Source organism: Ostrea edulis, chromosome 5 (assembly GCF_947568905.1).
Source record: "Ostrea edulis chromosome 5, xbOstEdul1.1, whole genome shotgun sequence".
NCBI lineage: Eukaryota > Metazoa > Mollusca > Bivalvia > Ostreida > Ostreidae > Ostrea > Ostrea edulis.
Genome location: NC_079168.1, coordinates 373,783 through 396,060, shown reverse-complemented (window position 1 = coordinate 396,060; position 22,278 = coordinate 373,783). Strand labels below are relative to the sequence as shown.

Below are 22,278 nucleotides of genomic sequence, written 5' to 3'. Positions count from 1 at the left end.
CGATTTTTGAAACAAAATGTCTTGCATCCTAATACGTGTAACCATTCATTGAGAAAAGATGTGGGTTACAAGACATTGCCAGCTTTTTTTTTTAATGTGCAGGACAAAAAGAACAATGCACGATTTACATCAATTAATATTTAAAAAAAAACCGGCATTTCTCTTAGCTTTCTAGCTTTTGACTGTTGAAAGATTGGTATAATGTCTTAATGTACATATTTGTATTTGTTGAGGGAATAGGAAAAGAAATGTAAAATTCCTGATCAAGTAAGAAGGCAGATAATGTCTACTCGTGATTATACAAACATGGTCAAGTATTAAATTTCGTAGACCTCTGCTTACGGCCTCGGTCGGGTAAAAACCAAACCTTCTCTCTCTCTCTCTCTCTCTCTCTCTCTCTCTCTGACCTTTAACCTGATAAATTTAGGGAATCAATTCACATTGTCAAGAAGCCATGCACACGGCTGGGTTAATAGCAAAACATCACAATGATCATAAAAAAATAATTAGGTCACAGGAATCCAAACTCTTGCCTTTGGTAACTACATCCAAAGATGAAAATTTCATTATTTTTAGATAGACATGCTAACAGAATAATTAACCCCTCTCCTCGTGTTCATGCCATCCTTATATATATTATTTCAGCTAAAAGTGGCAACTTTATTACTAAACTTGGACTTGCAACCATGAACATGGTGCTTCTATACGGTAATAACTTACTTAAAGAATTAATTTTCTCGGCAATATGTTGAGTCTGAAAGAGTAATACTGCAGCCCCTGTAATTAGGCTATGCTATAAAACGCGTAACTGTCAATTTCTTCCGATGCGTTTGACGTCTGCATGCTCAAAGGCGTGCACGGAAGGAGACTTTGATGGTACTCTGAAATCCATTACAAATTACTTGAGAAGGAGTAAAAATGGAACATATATTTACAGCTTCGCGTCCTAAGGCAATGTAATTTTCAGATTACCTACCATTCTTGCCACTTGTAAAATATTAAAGTCGACATCATGTGGTACTTCTTAGAAGTTAATCATTTAAGTTCATTAGGGATATATGTGCACTTTTAGACCGCTATTGGAGCTGTGTATAATCAAAGGAAGAAAATGTATGAGGCTCTATTTACAGAAGAATGAGGAACATTAAAAGAATCCTTTCATGAGCTGACCCAACTTTATTTTTGTGTAATATTTCACTAAGACGTGATAAATATTTCATATACGAAAAGTTTTGACAAAACTTACTAAAAGTTGATATATATGTAACCTACACTATTAAGGATGTAGAAGAGACAGATGAAGTTAACGTGTGGGTATGACAAACGTTTTAACGATATTGTTAAATACTCCAACATTTCAGAAAGTTTCAGGGTATGTTCGCTTTAGAATTTTACTCAAACGAAGCCGGCTCCAAAGTGGTAATACTATTACCAATAGGTCATCGCGGTTCAGTGGTTAGAGCGTCAGCCTCGTGAACGGCAGGTTGTGACTTCGAACCCCGCGAGTACATTTCCCGTGTCAAGCCTACGACGTAAAAATAGGTAGTGAATACTCCTTGGCCAAAAGTTCGGCACTGAGAATAATCAAGGGTCTTTAAGATGAGACATTTAAAACCGATTTTCCGAGTCACGTCATGACCGCCTCAGCACGATAAAGAACCCTCACTGTTACGACCATGAGCGCCAAGTCCAAATTTGTGGCTCATAACATACACGGTTGGTGACGTCTGGATATGAGTGAAAGATCCTTGAAGGGACGTAAAACAAACACTTAAAATGAAACTCTAAAAATATCACCGGCCATTGTTACGAGTGAAATATACTCTGCTATCGTTGTAAAAAGAAGCATCCCCTTATTGTGATTGTAACATAGACCTTTTTGCAACTCATGGATTTCACATCTTTTCATTCATTATAAATATATTTCAACAACATGTTATTTTCATTCCACAACGTGCGATCAGGCTAAGTGTACATGTAACTATGAGGAGCGACTAATCGAACACAGTTGTCCTTATTTACATATGTCTCTGTTATAAAAAGAAATAGGAGAAATCCGGCCCGTACAATTAATTGAATGCTTGAGATTGGAATTCAATATATTTACACACTTTAAGCTAAATTGGGATTTTTTCCATTAAACTACATAATGAGTGACATTTGCCCTACATCATCATGCTAAAAAAGATTACCCATTTCGTGAATAGGATTGATTAATTCGTACGTAAATCAATAAATTAAAGATGATGATGTCGAGTTCATTAATAATGCTTTATGATTCTCCTGATTGAAATCGAACTTTTGGCCTGGAGAATGAATGGTCACAACGGTATTGCATTTATACGCTTGCCTTTTTCTATAAACATGAACAAATCCATATTAACGGTCACTTGTACTCACCAAAAGTGTAAAGGGTAATCGGAACACAGCCTGGACATGAGACTTCTACTAGGGTGGCAACATGATAGGGTAACCATGTGATGATAAAAGCAAATAAAATAGCGCTCAATGTTTTTGCAGCTTTCTTATCTTGTTTTCGTTCAGTTCTTTTCTTCCTCGCTCTTTGCTGTTGTTTAACTTTTAAAGCAGCTTGTTGTGCGATTTTTGCCTGTTGAGCAGTTCTAGTTGCATCCGTGTATCGTGTCCGACGTCCCAGTGCCGGGGTACCTTTTGGTAATGGAATACATTCACTGCTTGGTACTAACCCTTGTTCATCAGAGATACGCTCTACTTCCTCCGATATTTTTTCAAGTTCGTAATCTGATTTCCGATTTGGTCCCGATTTGTATTTTTGATTGACTTCCTGCGTGTCTGCAATCATTTGAATAGATGGACTAGGGGTTACGTTCATTGATTCCTCCCGGGGGATATTAATGACGATAGTGTAAAGTTCGTCCGTATCATCAAGAAGTGGACTTTGACATTCATTGGTCATCGCCGATAAATCTGTGTTTGCGCTTGACGTTTTGGTTAATGATTCCGGAGAAGTGATGACAGAAGACGCTCGACTCGATCCCATCGCAATTAATGGAATAACGAACCCGTTTGTACGGGAGTGTCCTCCATTTCGGTGACAATCATTGCCGTGTTTCGGTTGGTGGGTAGATCTGCCTGTGGATTCCACGTCGTCCTGCAACAGGTTCATCGGTGACGCGGGGTCACTGCTGCTTAGTTCATCGCCCTCGTCATCACGGTCTATCTTGCAGCAAAACCAGCGAGAGAAGCAAGACCTATCATTTCGGGTCAAGGTCTCGGCAAGGTCATACACGTCATCCAGTTCTAGTGAAGAAGATCTGGGTGAATACATTAAGTTCTGGTCTTGGGAGAAACTTTTCTTAAATCCCTTGAAGTCTTTCGTTGCCAATAACATCGGCATTCTCTTCTGTCTCTTCTCTGTTTCCCTATATATCTTGTAATAAAGAACACACATGATTGCAACAGGAAGCCAAAACGCAAGGACGTGTGTCCCAATTGTCACAAATACATTTGTATAAATAAACTGAATATAGCACTCTTTTTCTTTGACAGTTCGAACACCCTCGATATAAGGCCACGCGAATATCCATGGAGGCCACAACAACAGCGATATCAACCAAACACACGCTATCATTACACCGACCTTTTTACTTGTCCGTTTTGCACGATAGGTCAATGGTCTAGTGACGGAAAAATAACGGTCAAAACTAATCAGCATCAAATTTGCAGCCGATGCATTACTCATTAAGTAATCCAGGGATAACCAAAAGTCACAGAAAATAGGACCAAGAGGCCATTCTCCCATTATTATATACACAGAGTACAATGGCATTGAAACGAATCCTATTGTCATATCGGCGACGGCTAAACTTAATAAAAAATAGTTACTTATGGTTTGTAACTGTTTGTCCATTTTGAAAGCTATTATAACCAGTAAATTGCCTCCTATGGTAAGAATGGAAAGAATTGCACATAATGTTGCTATTGCGATTATTTCGGCGAGGGTTTTCCCATGATTTTCCGCCGCATGTGGAATGTCCTCTGTAGAGCAATTTCCAACTGTTAAATTCCCAGCAGAACAATTATGAATGAAATAGGAAATATTTTGAGACAATATCACAGAAATACAATCCGATGTTTTTGAAGATTCCATACAACTGCAATTCCACAATATATATGAGAGATTCACACTTTCCATACAAGTACTTCCGTTGCTGAGAGCACCTTCTGCTGTTGACACAATCAAATTGTCTGACGACACATTTTCTACACCCATACTTGTTGTAACTATCATAATACGTCACAATCACCCAGCCACATAATATATATCAAGGTACATATTTCGTATAGGTAATCGTATATATTCCTCTGGGTAACTTCCATAGAATGTGAAACTTTCTTCACATACTTATTTCTTTACCTTCAGTTTCATTCAAGAAAATTATTCCATTGATATTTCCATAATTTTTTCCCAACGAATCGTTGATGTTCAGTCCGCCAAAAGTGTCCTATGTTAACGTATTGTTCCGGAATGTCTCTAGTGCTTCATGGCTCTCTTTTGCCTCTTTCATTATGAAAGAAATCTTTGTCTGAAATTAAAAAGTATCGATCTTGGTCTATACGAACGTGCAAACCATGAACTGTGCATATAAATTAAACCTTTAGTTACCAAACCCAAAGCATACCATTCTGTCTACAGAGACAGCCATGGTCCACAAAATAATTCATGATCACTATTAAATCACGGATAAAATAGAGAGCATGCTCTTTTGTTATTTGTCAAAGATGAAATGACGCAAAAGATATGAAACCGTCAAGGCTTGTTATATTTACTGTCCAGTAGCAGGAGAGATTCGAAGAATACAAGACATAGCTACTACCAACAGAATTCATTCTTTGGTCAACAATCACAATATTATATATATATATATATATATATATATATATATATATATATATATATATATATATCACAAAGCCAATAGAGAGCTTTTTTAAAATTATTATACTACTAATTTTGTAGATTTTTCTATAATATCTTGCGTTAATATATATTGCCATAACAAACAGTTCACTTTTTGTATTAGTGATTTTTTTTAATTCTCTGATTAAATAGCATGCAGACAAATCAAGGATATATTCATTCCGAAAAGTCAGAATTTATTGACACATTTACGCTGCGCATTGTCTTATTGTTTTAAATTCCATGTTATATCAACATCTCGGGTTTTTAAAAGTATGTTAACTCGGAAATGGATTTTTAAGGGAACTTTTAAAAAATAAGTTGCATGTCTGGGAATGAGATGCATGCAAGCATATTATGATAAAATAGTTTTCGTACTTCGTTGTTGAACCTGTATCGATTACATTTTTATGCAGTTCGCGCACATTTAATGATTGATATAAAACTCATCTTTATCTTTTGATATCAAAACTCTTCCCTTTCTTAAAAAACGACGCAGAAAACAAGATGTATGTATGAAAGTATGTATGTGTGTGTATGTATGCATGCATGTATGTTGTATGTATGTATGTTTCATGAGACATATCAGAAGCAGTTCGAACGTTGAGAACTCTTATGTTTCCCTTACTCAATCCAATGCCTTTTAGAAATCGAAAAAATTTAAATTACTTTCGGTGTTAAAAACATATTTCATAAAAATGAATTGAATTAAGTCTTTCACGACCTTTTAAAAATAAATCTCTGAAGTATCGAGTTATAAAACACATAGAGAGATTATTTCATTGCAGGATTCTAATGCTGAAGAAGATTCCGCTGAATAACGGGAAATTCTACGTTCACCTTCAATGTCTTATCAATGTGAATGGGAGCAAGTTTGATAGCAAAGAAAAATATCCCAAGAATACAGACCAGGGAGTATACTTCAATGAAAATGTTTATATATATATTAGAATTGTTTAATGGAAGTTAATTTGAATAAACCGTTCCTCAAATATTCCCTAGATATTTCGTATTTTCGCACGTTTCAGAAGAGAAATCTATTTTCAAATTCTTTTGACTTTCCTGATGAGATTGTTGTTTGATTCGATTAATATAACTGGCTTTAAAGCAAATGATATGAAGAATGCGGTGTGTATTTATCGGTTACGCTTTTTCGTTCTCGTTTTCATCTTATTTGATCAGGAGATTAACAAACGGTGTCCCTACGCTTTGATGTGATTAATTAATACGACAAAGTCCTACCAGTCATCAATTACAGCCACAATACAGAAGATTGTTACTTTGGAGCGTTTTCAAAAATAAATAAGTGGTACAAACCTTTATCAGTTATCTTATTTCCGTATCACTACACACCGTAATCCCCAGTCAAAATCCCGTCATAAAACGTCCAGGTATTTTCAGAATTTTGGTCAAGTTAATAGTTCACATTTATACACGAAACTGACATATCACCAATTGTATAAATTTGGATCTTTAAATGCCTATGCCAATCCATTTTTCAAACAATGAACTTATTTTACGCAAATTTGTAATTATTGCCAACAATGAAGTCTAAAACAAGCTTTCGACTCTTGTTTTCTCGAGTGAGCTCCAGGCACCTCGGTAAATATATTCTGCCATACTCTACGCAAGACCCCGGATTATCTAAAAAGCAAATACCGACACCCGATTGACGGTCAGATCGATGACGGAGTCGACTGGACTATAGAACGACAGGACAAAAAATACTATCACCGTACGATCACAGATTTTCAGCGACAATGGCCGAGGATAGGGAGAGCGTGCTTTAGTGTTACCCTAATTAAAGATGCATGCGATATTAATGAACACAGATAAGACGTTCCGCCTTTCTTAAAGTTTTTATTCATCAATCAATACACCTCGCGTAATTTTACTACCGGATTGTTTTTTGTTGTTGCTTTTTTTGTGAAAGAAGACATTAGTTCATTCAATATTTGAGCTCCCTTATTGCTGATGCACATAACAGCTGGACTCTCAATGATACAATCAATATCCTTTTTTGAAGTGCTTTTGAAGGTTACTATCATTTTCATTACCGGAAATAAAAGAATTAAATCAATGAAAATATATTTTCTTCATAGACATTGTATACCGACAACTGTTATATAATTATGTCAGATTAATTAAAGTTTTCAATCATTGCAACAAGAGACGAGAGTGCCAAAAGTTTTAAACATTTAATTCGAAATCAGACAGATTGTAGGCGATCATATAAATAAATTGATTGACTTTTGAGAAAGAATTAATCCTACATGAAGACTAATGAAGATTTAAATCTACAAGATCGAGGAATCAGCTGGAATTAATCAACAGCGGGAATTAACTTCCACTCCGATCAAACGCCATCCAAACACTGTTACACTATACACACTCAATATTGTACGGATGATTTCAATAAGGTTTGCTCTGTCATGATCCGTGATATCAGAAGGGTCATTATCACGTAAATATTACCAAACCACGATACCGAATGCACACAACAGATGATAAATCTCAATGCTACTGCGGTAAAAAAAATTATCTGAAACAAATGAAAGTAGGCGTATTTCGATATGCCGCTTTGATAGGAAGGAGTCACGAGTGATTTGAAAACTGACCACTTAGGCAAGTGTTCTTGGTGCTAACTTTAAAGAGGAATTAAAATCATGTTTGTTAATGATGTAACTGTGTATCTAGATTATGATTGAAATAACAGAATATATTACATGTAGTTTTAAAAACGATATTCGACGGTTAAAGAGGGAAATAAAAATATATTTCATATATAGGGTTGGTAACATTAATTTCATATATAGGGTTGGTACATGTACATTAAATGGTTGAAAACGCGGAAACGACGAGGCATGCGTCTAGGTCAGCTTACCTCTGAAAGGCACGACTTACAGGTCCGATCACTGAACAAGCTGATCACTGAACAAGATGACATACAGCTCCGATCACTGAACAAGCTTAACACAGTCTGCAATTTTTACTTGAAGGACAATTTGACACATGTTTGCTGTACATGTACATGATAACAGTTTGAACGACACTCCATGATGTCATTTTCGGTAGGGTAAAGTGATATATATTGTGATTCGTAGAAATTGAGATGGTAGCACTTCTTTTGCGGTAACTCGAGCAAGGTTAGTGAAGTTGTATAATTCTTCACAATGCATAATGTGTTATGTGTATTAGCCCTAAATGCTTCATCCTACCTCTGTCACTTGTTTGCTTACTTGGAAATCTTACGTAATATTTGACACACTATAGCTATGTTAATTTAAGGCCTCGAAATATTTGCATTTAGCATGTTCTATGCATTTCGTATCCCGTGTACCAAATGTTAATTAATGGTAATTAAAATTTCATTAATAAAATCATTAAAATGCATGACATGGTATTTGCTAGGCCAGATTTAACTGTCGTCTGTGGTTGTAGGGTCACAAAGTCTCAAACAGACTGAACCTTCTGTGTGTTAAGATTTCACAGAAAAATATGCATTGTCACTGAAAGGCGAAGTTGTAAATCCTCGAAACAGCACAGACATCTTTGCTAAGCAAGCATCTCTACACTGTACTTTCATTTTCACCCTAGGCAGATTTAGTTTGTGTTTCAGAATTGTTGCGCAGCGCTCACTATCGGATATTTACCGCATGACCATACTACCCATAGTCCTGAGCGTCACTAATGCGGCCTAATTACATTGCGCAATAAGCGCGCACTTATCATCAGAAAGCATAGTTTCATAAATGAATTGAACTTGCAAGGTACGAAATTGGACATATATATATATAGGGGAAAAAAATGGAAATCATGGAAAGAATATAATTTTCAGCAGACATTTCTTTCTGATGACCCCATCGTCATATTTATCAAAAGTAGTTTGTGGGACTTTCCTATCTCAGAATGCCTGCATGGTGTGTGTACCAAGAAACTTCGGAGGAAATTTGACCGCATGGGATTGCTATTAACCAATGAAATTACATGTACTAGAAACAGTTTAATGGCAGCAGTCTGCCTTTACTCAAAAAGTACACGAGATCTATCAAAATCTCTATCGGTGGAAATTAATATGTTGTTCGCCACAAGAGTGGGGAATAAGAAGTTACGAGTACGATTGTATCTTGTTTAACGTCCCTTTTGAGAATTTTTCACTCAGATGGAGACGTCACCAATACAGGTGAAGGGCTTCAAATTTAGGCCTGTGCTCGGCGCATACGGCCATTGAGCAGGGAGGGGTCTTTATCGTGCTGTAACACGGGACATCCGTTTATAAGGTCATCTCTGAGGACCCGTGACATTCACACCTGATGCCGAGCGTTTGGCGATGGAACTGTTACTACCTGTTTTAACGACTGAGGTCTGTCGCGGCCGGGATTCGAATATCGACCTTCCGCATGCGGGGCGAAAGCTCTACCTCTAGACCACCGCGGCGATTTTTATAAGTACGAAAACCAGATTTTGTTGCACTCGTGATAGCTCCATTGTTGTCAGAGCAATGTATGAAAGGAGAAAGTTGGTATTATTTTATTGGGCTTTAAGATTTTTTTTTTTTTTTTTTTACAAAACCAACATGTTCCCCGGCAGTGCTGTGCTTGGTGTTTATTCTTGTCGTGTGTTTGACATATTTCAATTCGATCCGGAAACTTCTATACGTGCCTTCTAAAATTCAGTTGACCGAGGACGAAGAATTTTAGCTAAAACTTTCGTCAGTGAAGGTGAAAGTAGTGAATCAGCGAAAGTAGCAGGAAAAAAACCTTTCCATTGTTGATACTCCGCGTTAGAAAAAAGCCATTACTTTGGATTAAATTCCAGTTACATGTCTATATATTATGTATGTGTTTGTACGTCCCATTCGAGAATTACCATCCACATAGAGTCGTCATCAGGTTAAGGTGAAGTGTAGAGTATCAGTGGTCGTAAGGTTTGCCGTCACAAGTGACCTCTGTTGTCAAGGTCAAATCCGAAAGACTCGCGACTTTCACTTTTAATTCCGGGCTTTTGGCGAAGGAACACTTCCATGTACTATATGTATGTCAGTAATATGAATACACTCTTTTCAAATATCCCACACAACAAATTAGGATATAAAAATTCACCGAATGCAAAACTTCCTCGTTTCGTTTAACTGTTGTATGCTTCGTTAAACCACGAAATGCTATCTAATTATCAAAAGTGAAATACGTAGCAAGGTTTTTTTCTTACAACACATGTATGTAATGGCGTTAAAGAATGAAAACCTAAATGAAATTTGGACTCTTGTTGTCATGCATTTGGTCGTTGATTAAGGAAATTACCATATCAAAACAAGGCATAATTTACTAGTCGCTGATGAAAACGATAGATAAATGTGTATTCTGCAAAATCCTGCGCATACTAGTGTATGTAGAAAGTAGTTCCCTTTATTTTTTTAATTTGAAAAAGATAGCAAAGATGTCGTCTAAAAAAATCTACAGACTTCAAAATCATCTTGTCACATGTGATTCTTACCTGTCCGGTGAAAAATACTCCTCTGGAAAAAGTCCTGCGGGATTGATGAATTTACAATTAGCAAAATCACAAAAGATTTTGTCCAACCAGACTTTTTAAATTTCCTGCAGGAATTGCTTTCTCCATTGCAACAATAGCATACATTTTGGTAGGAGTTTGTTAAAATCAATTAGGGAATTCATTTTCTCCCTCATTATTTTTTTCAAAAGTGAATTTTCACCTGTCAGAGAGATTTACCTTTGACAAAGGTAGTTCTACTGTTCGTAGATATTTGCCTATTCGATGACATGATCTTTTTTCTCTAACATGTACATATAGATAAATGGTGGGTGACAAATGTATGGCAACAACGTGTTTTCCACATCAGCATTAAATCAGACAAAAGATACTGCCCCCGCGGTAGGCTTGAAGTGTAGAAACATTAATAAAGATTTAGTATACATCGATTGATTGAAGCACTGCTTAATGTGGTTGTGAATGAAAGATTAAGACATTTGATGCCCCCGCATTTTATTGTGTAGGGCAGTTGATGCTTATTTGTTACTACCTTGGCACATGTTTTAATATCCTGATTGATATTATATATACATGTATATCGTAAAATATGTACACGAAGATCGTTAGATAAACCACGTGCCTAAAATGCACAATTTCACTCAGTGAATAAGGTTAACAGTGAAGGGAAATAAAATAAAAAATTCTGACAATATATGCAGAGCTGTAGTATATGAACTAACACTTCTTAGCATGTGAAAACACACTGTTCCGAGGGAGGTACTCGGACAAACAATTTACATGCATATCGTGTGCTTGATAACACCCCCACCCTGCTAAATAACAATGTTCAATAGACTGCCATTTGTGAACATTTTCAAGGAAATTAAATTTTAAACTTCCCGACAATGTACGTACATGTAGTATAAGCTCTTCTTGTAATACTCTGTAAGATTTAGCTTGAGAATTATATAATGTATAGGAGGAATTAGCTGGACAACTGTGCGTCCTATCATAAACTTCTATACATAATCATCTTTAAATCAATTACTCTGTGTGGGACAACAGTTACCAACGGAGAAGGGTCAAATAATATGCTCCCGACTAAAGTCGCGGAGTATAACAGTATTCGTTTTACTGAGAACAAAGTATAATGTGGTATTAATCGTGATTTCCCATGGAACAGAATCTCGCATGCCGGTATACTTTCAACACGTTATTAAACACATTCTCTTTGAATGCTGTATAAAAGTGAGTTATATGGACTTAATTAAATATTCATTCACCATAAAATTCGCTTTACTGTATGACATTTTCCAGAAGTACATCGTATCTCTTACTTTGCTTGCTAGTATACATGTGTACAGTTATTATATAAACACATCCGAAAATTTATATGTACTAACACTGCACCAATAAATTACTTGTACTCAATTAAGGGTACGGTACTATCAAAACTAAGCTAAAGTTTTTAAAAAGCTCTCTCCTTACCTTTGACGTATTCTTAAACATAACAAAGGGAGACGAGCCAATTTCTTAGTTATCCTCTAAAAGTTTGAATTCTGATACCATATAATACATATCCCTTTTAAAACACGGGACGCATGCGTCGGTGATTGTGAAGGTTGAACTGTGTTGATTTGAATCAACGACCCCCTATCGGCTTACTAAGCATTCAGAACAAGTGGGATTCTGCAATAGATATACGCAGGGGCTTCTTTACACCCATTTGCGCTTCTGTTAAAATACCGACACAGTATCATATATATATGTACATGCAATTCCTTAAAGTTCTTATTATTTCTAAAATATTTTTGTGTTACGAATGCAAGCTAATGTTATGTGGTCAACACGTTTTCAAACACGAAGTGTAGGTTATAAAGACCGCGTGGGTTGGAAGAGATCATTTGTAAACAATCATTGCTGCTAAAACGTGAAACGGAAAATGGAACGGAAAATATTACATATGTGTTGAAATTATAACAAGATCACCACTTTGTAATATCAAAAGGCTTATTATGAACAAGGGAAGCAGAAATTATATTTCTTGCGAATTGTATAGCAAACGGGAAGTCATCCGCAGGTTCCAGCATTTGATATACTTCATAAGTTATACTAATGCATTGTATTTTAAAATCATCATAACGTATAGTGAAAAATATTAAGCAGATATTTGTGAGTACCATCTCCTTTCCCAGGCTTTGTCAATTTCTGAGACACCCCCCACCCCCCACCCCACCCCCCCGATTGTGGCAGTATGTTGTTTCACAAATAAAAAATAAAACTTAGGAAAAATACTGAAAAAGAAATAACCTTTCAAATTCTATTACTTTTTCTCTGCATGCCATCGTAAGAAATGATTTTATAAGCCTATCCAATTAACAAGAAGTTTTCAATCCAACCCCCGAAAATAACATTGAAAAGATAAACTGATTTTCTCATCAATTTCCCCAAAAACATATATGCAGCCCTTTAAAAACAAACTTGCTTTTAATCGAATCAAGTAATTTTAAGATAATGAACTTAAATTTGATTTTAGTGCTAAATCTAGTATAATACGCATATATGTATCACATCAAATTTTAAAACGAACAAGCCTGGTGTATATAAAATATATGCCTCATTTAGGATCGATTTATGTAAATTGAAAGTTCGTACATGACCGGTATCCTGCGGATATATGTTGAACCCGAGAGATACAACGGAAAGAAAACGATTGAAACAGAATCAATGTATACTAAGATGAAGTTTATGACCCAGGTTAGAGGAAATTACAGATTTATTTCATGCTATATGAATTAGCTAACATAGAAGGATGTTTGAATTGAATTAAAAGGTCGTTTTACTATTAATCTTAAATACGAAGATACCAGTATTTAGATTAGAAATAAACTGCCAAAATGAGTAGTCTTTAGCCATTGCTATTTGTATACAAGAGTTGCCCAAGTGACGCATAATTTTTGTAACTTCTTATTCTGAAGAGTTCCAAAATTTTCTAGTTCTGATATCCCGCATTATGTGTTAAAGACGTTTAGCCGCGAGAGATAGAGTGGGAGACATGTTCTTTTCATTGTTTACCCATAGGTGTCGCTGCCATTCCACACTTAGAAGATTCTTGTAAAACGCTTTATAAACATTATTTCAAACATTTGACTTAGCTTACTCAATATATGGTGTAGAAGTATAAGAAAAAATGTTTTACCGTTGTAAAGAAATTCCTAAAAAATGATTTTAATCCAAATAAAACATATTTGCCCGATTTTATATGTTATTTTGCCTACATAAATGATTTTGAATCTCCATTTATTTTGTGTAAAAATTTATTGGTTGCCCATTCAAGGATTTAATTAGCGTTTTACAAGAATCTTGTAATCCGGCGTTAAAAGAGCTATTAGAAATAAGCTGGAAAAAAATGTTTAAAAAATCATATAGATCTTCATACCAAATGATTCAAGTCTGCTTAAAAATTGGAGGGGGAGGCTAAAATCACGGCACTCTTTTTCTGATGACTTCTCTGCATTTGCTATTTCTGTTCATTTATTTTGACCAGTTTAAGTTCTGTGTTGTTTGATCACGTACATGTAATTTTAAGGAGACAGAAAAGATCAGTATCCTTTTGCTCCTTGACGGCAATGTTATTTTCAAACGTGTCGGCTGTCCTTTGAAACGAGGTTAATTCAAGGTTCTCCCACCCCGTTCTTCTATTGGAATCATTTGAGAACATTCATGAGATTATTGAGATATATAGAATATTTCTTATGTACTATTATTTCACTTAAAACAGATATGTGTTCTGAACGGTATTGTGGGACAAAATTTGAGGGAAATTCTAGCTATATTTATCTTAAATGTCATTTGATAACAAATTGTATTTTTCACATATCAAAAGAAGTTTGTAAATTATATATTCGACAAAATTGTTTTAAATCATAATATATTCGTGTGTATCACTGCAAAATGCAATGGTTTCATTAACTTAACAGTCCCATTATGAGTCAATCTTACAATAAAGGATCGAATTAGATCGAACAACAACACGCACTTTTCATTTACAAGATATAAAATCGTTCCATTCTTCCATTGCATAAAAAAGTCTCATTTCATAAGGAGATCACCATCTTAAATGCTAGAGTGACGTGCATTTATAATTGCTTAGAAATATGTTCCAATATTTAATTTTTACCAATACTTGGCAGTTGCATCAAATCATTGAAAATTAAGTTGAAATATGCTAGTACTACTATTTTAACTTGTATATCTATACAGCCTCATTACAAACCAAGCCTTGCACTTCTCAGTACTTCCAGTACTTTGATTATATTGTACAAATACATACAGGATTTGTTATGCGAACACAAATTTATTCAAATTGAAAAACATTCTAAATTAGAAAACTGACTCATTCTGAAAGGACCTGGTCGAAAAATAAATCCATATGCATGTATTACATGCACTAGTGCTAATAACACAAAATTAATTAATGTTTGCAGTGACCGGGGCTTGATAATGTTCACTTTACAAAACAGCATGTGTCTCTGTTCAACTGCTGGATCAACTACCTTTGTTTAGTTCTAAGTGTAGGGAACTTAGTTGGAAGGTCTGCTGTAACCTTGACCTTTGACCTCACTACCAAAAAATCTCGATCAACTACCTTTGTGTAAAATATGAACACGTTTTGTTGAAAAAAAATTTCAGGATTCTGAGTCAAAACGAAAGTGATGATGGATAAACAGACCGGAAGGCGCCTATAATCTTAGTTCATTAAATAACCACCTTTCTGTAGAAAATGAACATGTTAAAACTTTTCATTATATTGTGGATTGAAGGTCTGTTATGATCTTGACCTTTGACCCCATGACTATAAGATATACATGTATATGTTTCTTTAATGGTCAACTTTGCGTAAAATATGAACGTATGATTTTTTTTTTATCTCATCATATCACTATGAAAACATAGTAAAATCTGAGAATAAAGACATTGACCTTTGCCTCATGACTTCAAGATGTACAGGGGTATTTCTATAATGGTCAGCCAGCTTTGTATGAAATAAAAATGCTTCATGTGGAAAACGATTCAAGATATCATGTCACAACAAGTGATCACAACAGACAGACGGACGGACAACACAGAATCTATACAGGTGTCTTTCTTTAATTATCAACTCATTTTGTATAAAAAAAAAAAAAATAGAAAAATATAAAAAAAAAAAAAAATATATAAAAAATTTCAACTTATCGTGTCATAATGAAAGTACAAGAAGAACTGTTGTGACCTTGTCATCATGACTCTAAATTCCATTGGTGTCTTATTCTTTTGTTGTCTTTCTTTAATGTTAAAAACAATAAAAACAAATAATTCTTTATTCTCCTTACCAATAGTACAAAGGTATTGAGAAAATGCATATAAGTATTCATACAAATATACAATATGATGTGTTCACAATATATACATATGTACATCTGCAGCAATATAAACAAAGTCATTATAGAGGGGACAGAGTATGATGGATAGCTTTTAAGAATTTACTGAATTTTCTTTACGTTTAGAATTAAAAATAGATTTTGTTGTTAATACATGTTCATTTGTTCATCTATACCTAAGTTTGTATAATTTCAATGTTATTTATTACACTTGTTTTGACTGGACAAAATTCAAGCTGAACGAGAATTTACAAATCAATAAATTCGAAAACACGATGTATTCATACGCGCCTTAAAACACATAACGTAATGTACGGAGACTCGGCGAGAAAACAATCAAAATTTAGAAAAATTTTAATACAGGGAACAAATTGGAATTATAGGAATCAACCATTCTTTTAGAAAAAAATTATCGATGTGTAAACTCCTGACATTTTACCCACAAACATAACATAAAAGTGCTTTGCACTTTTATTCATCTTGTGAGTAAAATGTCCACAGTTTACACATCGATAGAAATTTCAAAAAGAATGTTTAATCCTATAATAAAATACGAATGCCGTATGTCAATACTATTCAGGATATCGTAACACAACTAATGTGATGACGGACAATTTGCTTCCTATTGGGGTTCTGCATTTTCAATGCGGGTCCTAATTATGAAGTCTCTTTCTCTTTTGGTCAGCTCCCTTTGTATTGAAATTAACACGACGAAATTGTTCGAATTATCGTGTCACATAGATATACAGATAGACATACAGACTGATCGACAAAGCAGCCTCAAAATCTATTTAATTATCTTTCTTTTGTTCTAAAGTATTTCTGTACAAAATGAAAATGTTACGGTGAAAGTGGTTTGAGTTATATCGTGTCACAACTACATGTAAAATGACAAACTGATGGGCGGACAATGCTAAAGGGGTTCCGCATTTCATGCAGGGCTCTCATAAAGACCCTTTTTTCCTTTGTCGACTTTTCCATTCAGAGAAGTGCATGAAAAGAGCACATGAATTTACTGCGCAAGAGACGAAGAGCTCCGCCGATACAGTGCACAGTCATGCTTTGTATCATTGCTCTGTGAAATGTCTTATTTGTATTACTTAGCTCTGAACTGTCCCGATATCGTTTATTCTTTATTGCACGTCCTTGTTAAATTAATCGTCTGATTTTAATCTTGATAAGAGTGCCTGCTATCGGATTAGAGTATACCGATATAGATTTTAATAATGTTGAAATCATCACAGGATCTTTTAATTAACACACCGCTTTTAATATCCGGACAAAGTGAAGCAAAGGTAATTGGTCATAGTTAAGAAAATCTCATTACAGCGTATAAAAGGTCAAAGAATGCAATTAACAAATAAAAAATTAAAAGCACGCTTTGTCACTACATGGGAATATAGCGAGAAGCTTAAAATCTCGGAATGCCGAATACTAAACGAAGAGACGTCTTCCCGTCCACTTCTTTCTTATGTTTAGGAAGTCAAAAAGTGTCCCCCACCCCCCGAGAAAAAAAAGGAAAGAAAAAAACTTACATGTAAGCTTACCTTGGCTTTAGTAAACATCCGCTTTTGATCTATTTACATTGATAAAGTCATACATCACAGTGGAGAGGAAAACTCGCTCCGTTTTCCGAGCTTGAAATGTTTTCATAAAATAAACATCATAATTAGCAACACCATCCTTCATAAAGCCTCCACCACGTGCATTCATGGGAGCAAACAGTTTTTGCTTCTCCTAATTAGAACCTCGTTAGTCACAAAGACACGTGTCTGCCTTGGCAGTAGTACTATTGACATCGACCTTCTCGACGGGTGAATCAAGTAAAGCATTCAGTCGCGATGTATTAGTTACCTATGTCTCAGGTGAAATAAAAAGGTATTGGGCTTTCTAAAACTGCACTTTAAGAGGCATTTGAAGAACTGTTATCATCTCCTTGTTTGCGTAGGTCTATGCTAAGGATCTCCTATATTTATACTTAACTTGCATTTTTCACTACTTAGCATTGCAAAGTCGGACAATGAAAGGTGAACTGCTTCTTTGAATGTAAATTCAACATTTGTATGGTGTACTTGAAGAGCTAAATAACGAGTTCATAGCCTGCAAAAATGTCAACAATAATGTTTTGTTCACACATTGAATATTCTTTATGCTGTGGATCCAATTGTCTTCAAATATTTGTGCGTGACATTGTTAATGTTAACCGCGTTCTCTATGTAAATCCATATCCAATCTTTGTTTTAATTCAAAATGATTTTCTTTCATTTTCTTAAATTGTTAATATGACCGATTGATTTTGTAGATCTAAACTAGAAAAGCGGATTGAATATATCAAAGTATCCCGTTGTTTTATTAGAATCTACATATGAATCTACTGAGAGTATAAATCTACATATTCTTATATATACACACCACACAGCGAGATCACTGACATCGTAAACGTGCTTCCAAGGCCCAGATAATAATAATTTATGTGCAAAATTTCAATTTTCTTTTTCTCAACCATTTAAAAAAAATATTATTTAGTGTTTTCTAAAATAAATTACAGACAATGACAAAATAGTGGAAAAAAATACATGTATATGCAACATTAAGTATATTTTACGACAAAGAGAAGAAAATGTTCACGATGAACTATAAACTTGAGAAAGTCACATCCGCAGAAAACATGAATTGTGCTACTTTCTTCCTTTCTCGACTGAATGGTAATGCAAATCATACAACTGGTCATCTTGTAAAACAAAACAACAAATGCTGATCACCGTGCACACAATCAAGCGGAAAACAATCTCGACTACTCACCAATGCTAACCATTTGTCAGGATCTCTCGATCTCAGACAGGTATTAGAAGACTACATCACATTATGACAATCCGCGGAAAGTCGAAGCTGCAGAAATCTTGACCGACAGCAATAGGAATGCAGTAATTGATTATTTCTTAAAACCTTTAATTCTCCACCTTAATGCAAAATCGAACTCTCCAGTTTTTGTGCAACCCTGTTTCTGGTATGTCAAACAATCGCTGTAGCCAAGGGTCCAAGCTTTAAGCCGTGTTTATGAACTGATCTGCTTTGCCAGGTAGACCAGATGCTGCATAATAATTTTTGAAGAATTGCGAAGTCCAGTTTCATTACACGATAGTGTTTGATGTAAACGAAGGAAAGATGTTTGTAGAAATTTTCTAATCTACGAGAAAAATATGGATGAATCGGAGTGTATCCTGCTTGCCATTTAGTATTGCTACAAAACGTAGAACCTAAACACACCAGACGCACTACTTTGCAACGCGGCAGTTGAATTTTCCAGAATAAGAAAAAAAAATGTATTACCCCTTAAGATTAGTAAATAAAATTCAAGAATGCTCAAGAAGTCTTGGATTAATGGACACAATGCACTATAGTTTAATTACACTATGTTCTCTTCGAATTTGTTACGGATTAACATGTCACTTTCTGCATACGTTCATTTTTTCGATACGTTGACCAAAGTTAGAACGACACGTTGCATTTATCCAGGGATTTGTCATTGCCTGATCTGTATTTTAGTAAAGTGCAAATCGGTAAATTTGTCAAACATATTATCTGGAAAGCAATAAATTCAAATTCACATGTACATTCGTATCATTTATTTGAATTCCGTCGACGATTACAACAGTAGCCCTCGGAGGAATCAATAGATAATTACACACGATGTTTGTTTGTAATATCGCATGTCAACCTTTAAAACGTTCATCTTCATATGCATCAGATTTAATTCAAGGTTTCGTTTCATGAAGCGTGGAATCCGGAGATATTTTCCGATTCAAATTAACAAAGATTCCGGATAAGAGCATGACAATTTTAAATAATTATTCTGTTGTTCTGTCTTTATCAAATAACGTGATTTGAAATTGGAATTTTCTGCAATATTTTATTTCAGCCCATCCTTGCTGGGATAATCGCCCAATGTTCTCCAAGTCAATGGCCCAAGTAGAACATTGGCAGATAATAAAATTAACTTGTAAAATTCGCATCAGTTTTATTTGATACAAAATAACATTCGCCAAATGACCCACAATTGACATAATTTCATTAGCGTTCTGGTAATGATTGCTGCTCTTGAATGGCATGATGCGAGAGCAAGGCCAAGGAAACGAGTTGGATGTTGGTAGGTCAGTTCAGTCGTGTTCGTATTTCTGTAGCAACCTCATGACTTAAAAAACACCTTGATATCGACATCATTGCAATGGTTTTAAACTACGAATTGATAAAAGGTCGTGTAAAGTAAAAGTTTTATACGGAAACGTTTGGCTTTATAGGAGACCGTTTTCTATGTCGTACAGATATAGACTTATTGACAGTCGACTACATCATTCAGATGCACTGACCAGGGGCATGTAAGTTTCTAACATTACAAATTACCAACAATTGATAATTTGACTTTCTCTCCTCAACATATGTACATGTAACAAAGAACAAATGCGAGACGCGCCAAAAGTCTGCTTCATTAACATTTCGGGTGAGTAGATTATCGTTGAACAGTGGTCTTGATTTTGAAGTTATAGTCAAAGATAACGATATACAGCTTACATATAGGGGGTATAATTAAACTACTGGTAGACATATACCGGTAGGGATCAATGTACATTCGTTTTAAAAGTTAGTTATCTGACCAAGACAATGAATATGAATGCTGGGAAATGGTCTCTGATATGTTTATAAGAATTACTGGCTCTGCATGTATCAAAATCTAGTTAATTATCTGCACGAACGCTCGGTATTGCGCGATTACGTTCACTTAGCGAACCAACCTCCTCTTAACAACAGAAAAACGTTGTAATTTAGAAATAGATATTATTCTGATGGCTGACGTCAATGGGGTATTTATTAATCATGCCAAATGACAATAGCCATCTTCTTTCGGCTATTTGATCACATTGCTAATACATAGTCTAGCACATATATTTTCCTTCAGTGGTATTATTTGATGTTGAGATACAAAAAAACCGTCGACCTTATCATGCGTTAGCAATGCTGCCACAGTATGATTGTTTTGATAAGGTAAACACAATTCACGGAGCTGTCACATTAAAAATACGCCATTTTTTCTTCAAAAAGTTTTATTTCGGAAGCTTTGGCAATAAGATTAAACTGAGATTTATGAACTTCCGAGTTCGACTGCGACATAACTTAGTCTAGGTCTGTTTTCTGCAGGGGATCACTTTCTTTAAGTCACCAATTGCATTTTGTATTACAAAAAATGAGCTGCAACAAATCTATATTGGACTACAGGGAGTTTGGCATTTCAAAAAAATTTAAAAAAATAATAATAATGATAAAAATCAAAATCAAAGATGTGTTTGTGAAACACTGATGCCCCCGAATTACAAAATTTTAGTAAATAACTTTCAAAGTTGGTCAGAGGTCAATTTCAAGCGCACAAGGTCAACAAATTTGGTACCAATGGAAAGGTCGTCTCACAAGAACTTGCACATGCTAAATATGAAGCAGTGACTTACGATTTGAAAGGTATGACTTATATTAGAATTTTCTAAAAGTAGGTCAATGTAAAAGTCACCAGATCAAAGATTCTGGTACCAATAGAAAGGTTTTGCCACAAGGAATACATATGCCAACCTCTCATGTTACAAGATATGACAAACGATAAAGTTTTTTGGAATTTTCCCCAAACTAGGTCAACGGTCAAGGTCACCAAATCTGGTATCCATGAAAAGATCTTCCCACAAACAATGCACATGCTCAATATAAAAACATTAACTCTTACGATTTGAAATATGGCTTACAATGTATATTCACATTTCTAAAAGTAGATCAAAGGTCAATGTAAAGGTCACCAAGTCAAAGAGTTTGGTACCATGGAAATGTTTGCCACAAGCAATATACCTGTCAAATATGAAACACGCACCTCTTATGTTGTAAAAGATATGCCCAAAGTTAAAAGTTTTTTTGTTGTTGAAAATTTCCAAATCAAGGTCACCGAATCTGGTATCTTCGGAACGAACTTTCTCACACGAAATGTACATGCTTAATATTAAAAAAAAACTCTAAAGATTTGAAAGATATGGCTTATATTCAACTTTCAATAAAAAAAAGAGTAAATTAAAGGCCAATGTTAAGATCACCAGGTCAACCAGTTGGTGTCAATGGAAAGGTCTTGCCACAAGGAATACACATACTAAATATAAAAGGTCTACCTCTTATGGTTTAAAAGATATGACCACGGTTAAAAATTTTGCGGCAGAGAGATAGACGGACGGATAGACAGCCAAAAAATAGATGCCCCCGAATCTTCGATTTCCGCGGGGACATACAAAACCAAAACAAAACAAAATGTGTTTGTGAAACATTGATGCCCCCGTGTGGCAGCAGAGTAATTTGGTACCCAAAGAAAGGTCTTGACTCAAGGAATACACATGTGACATATGAACG

The 22,278-nt window shown here is 35.1% G+C and overlaps 1 protein-coding gene across 5 annotated transcripts in view; it reads right to left on the bottom strand.

Moving 5' to 3' along the window:
• The window catches only part of LOC125649427 (muscarinic acetylcholine receptor M1-like), a 59,341-nt gene that overhangs the window by 5,011 nt on the left and 32,052 nt on the right, over nucleotides 1-22,278 (bottom strand). For 3 of the 5 annotated variants that reach the window (XM_048876978.2, XM_056166961.1, XM_048876975.2), the window contains exon 2: nucleotides 2,401-4,565. In XM_048876978.2, coding sequence (XP_048732935.1) covers nucleotides 2,401-4,270 — 1,870 coding nt within the window. In that variant the 5' untranslated portion in view covers nucleotides 4,271-4,565. Of the gene's footprint in view, nucleotides 1-2,400; nucleotides 4,566-17,384; nucleotides 17,744-22,278 lie in introns of those variants that run through there. The other 2 variants (XM_048876977.2, XM_048876976.2) reach the window with 2 other exon arrangements.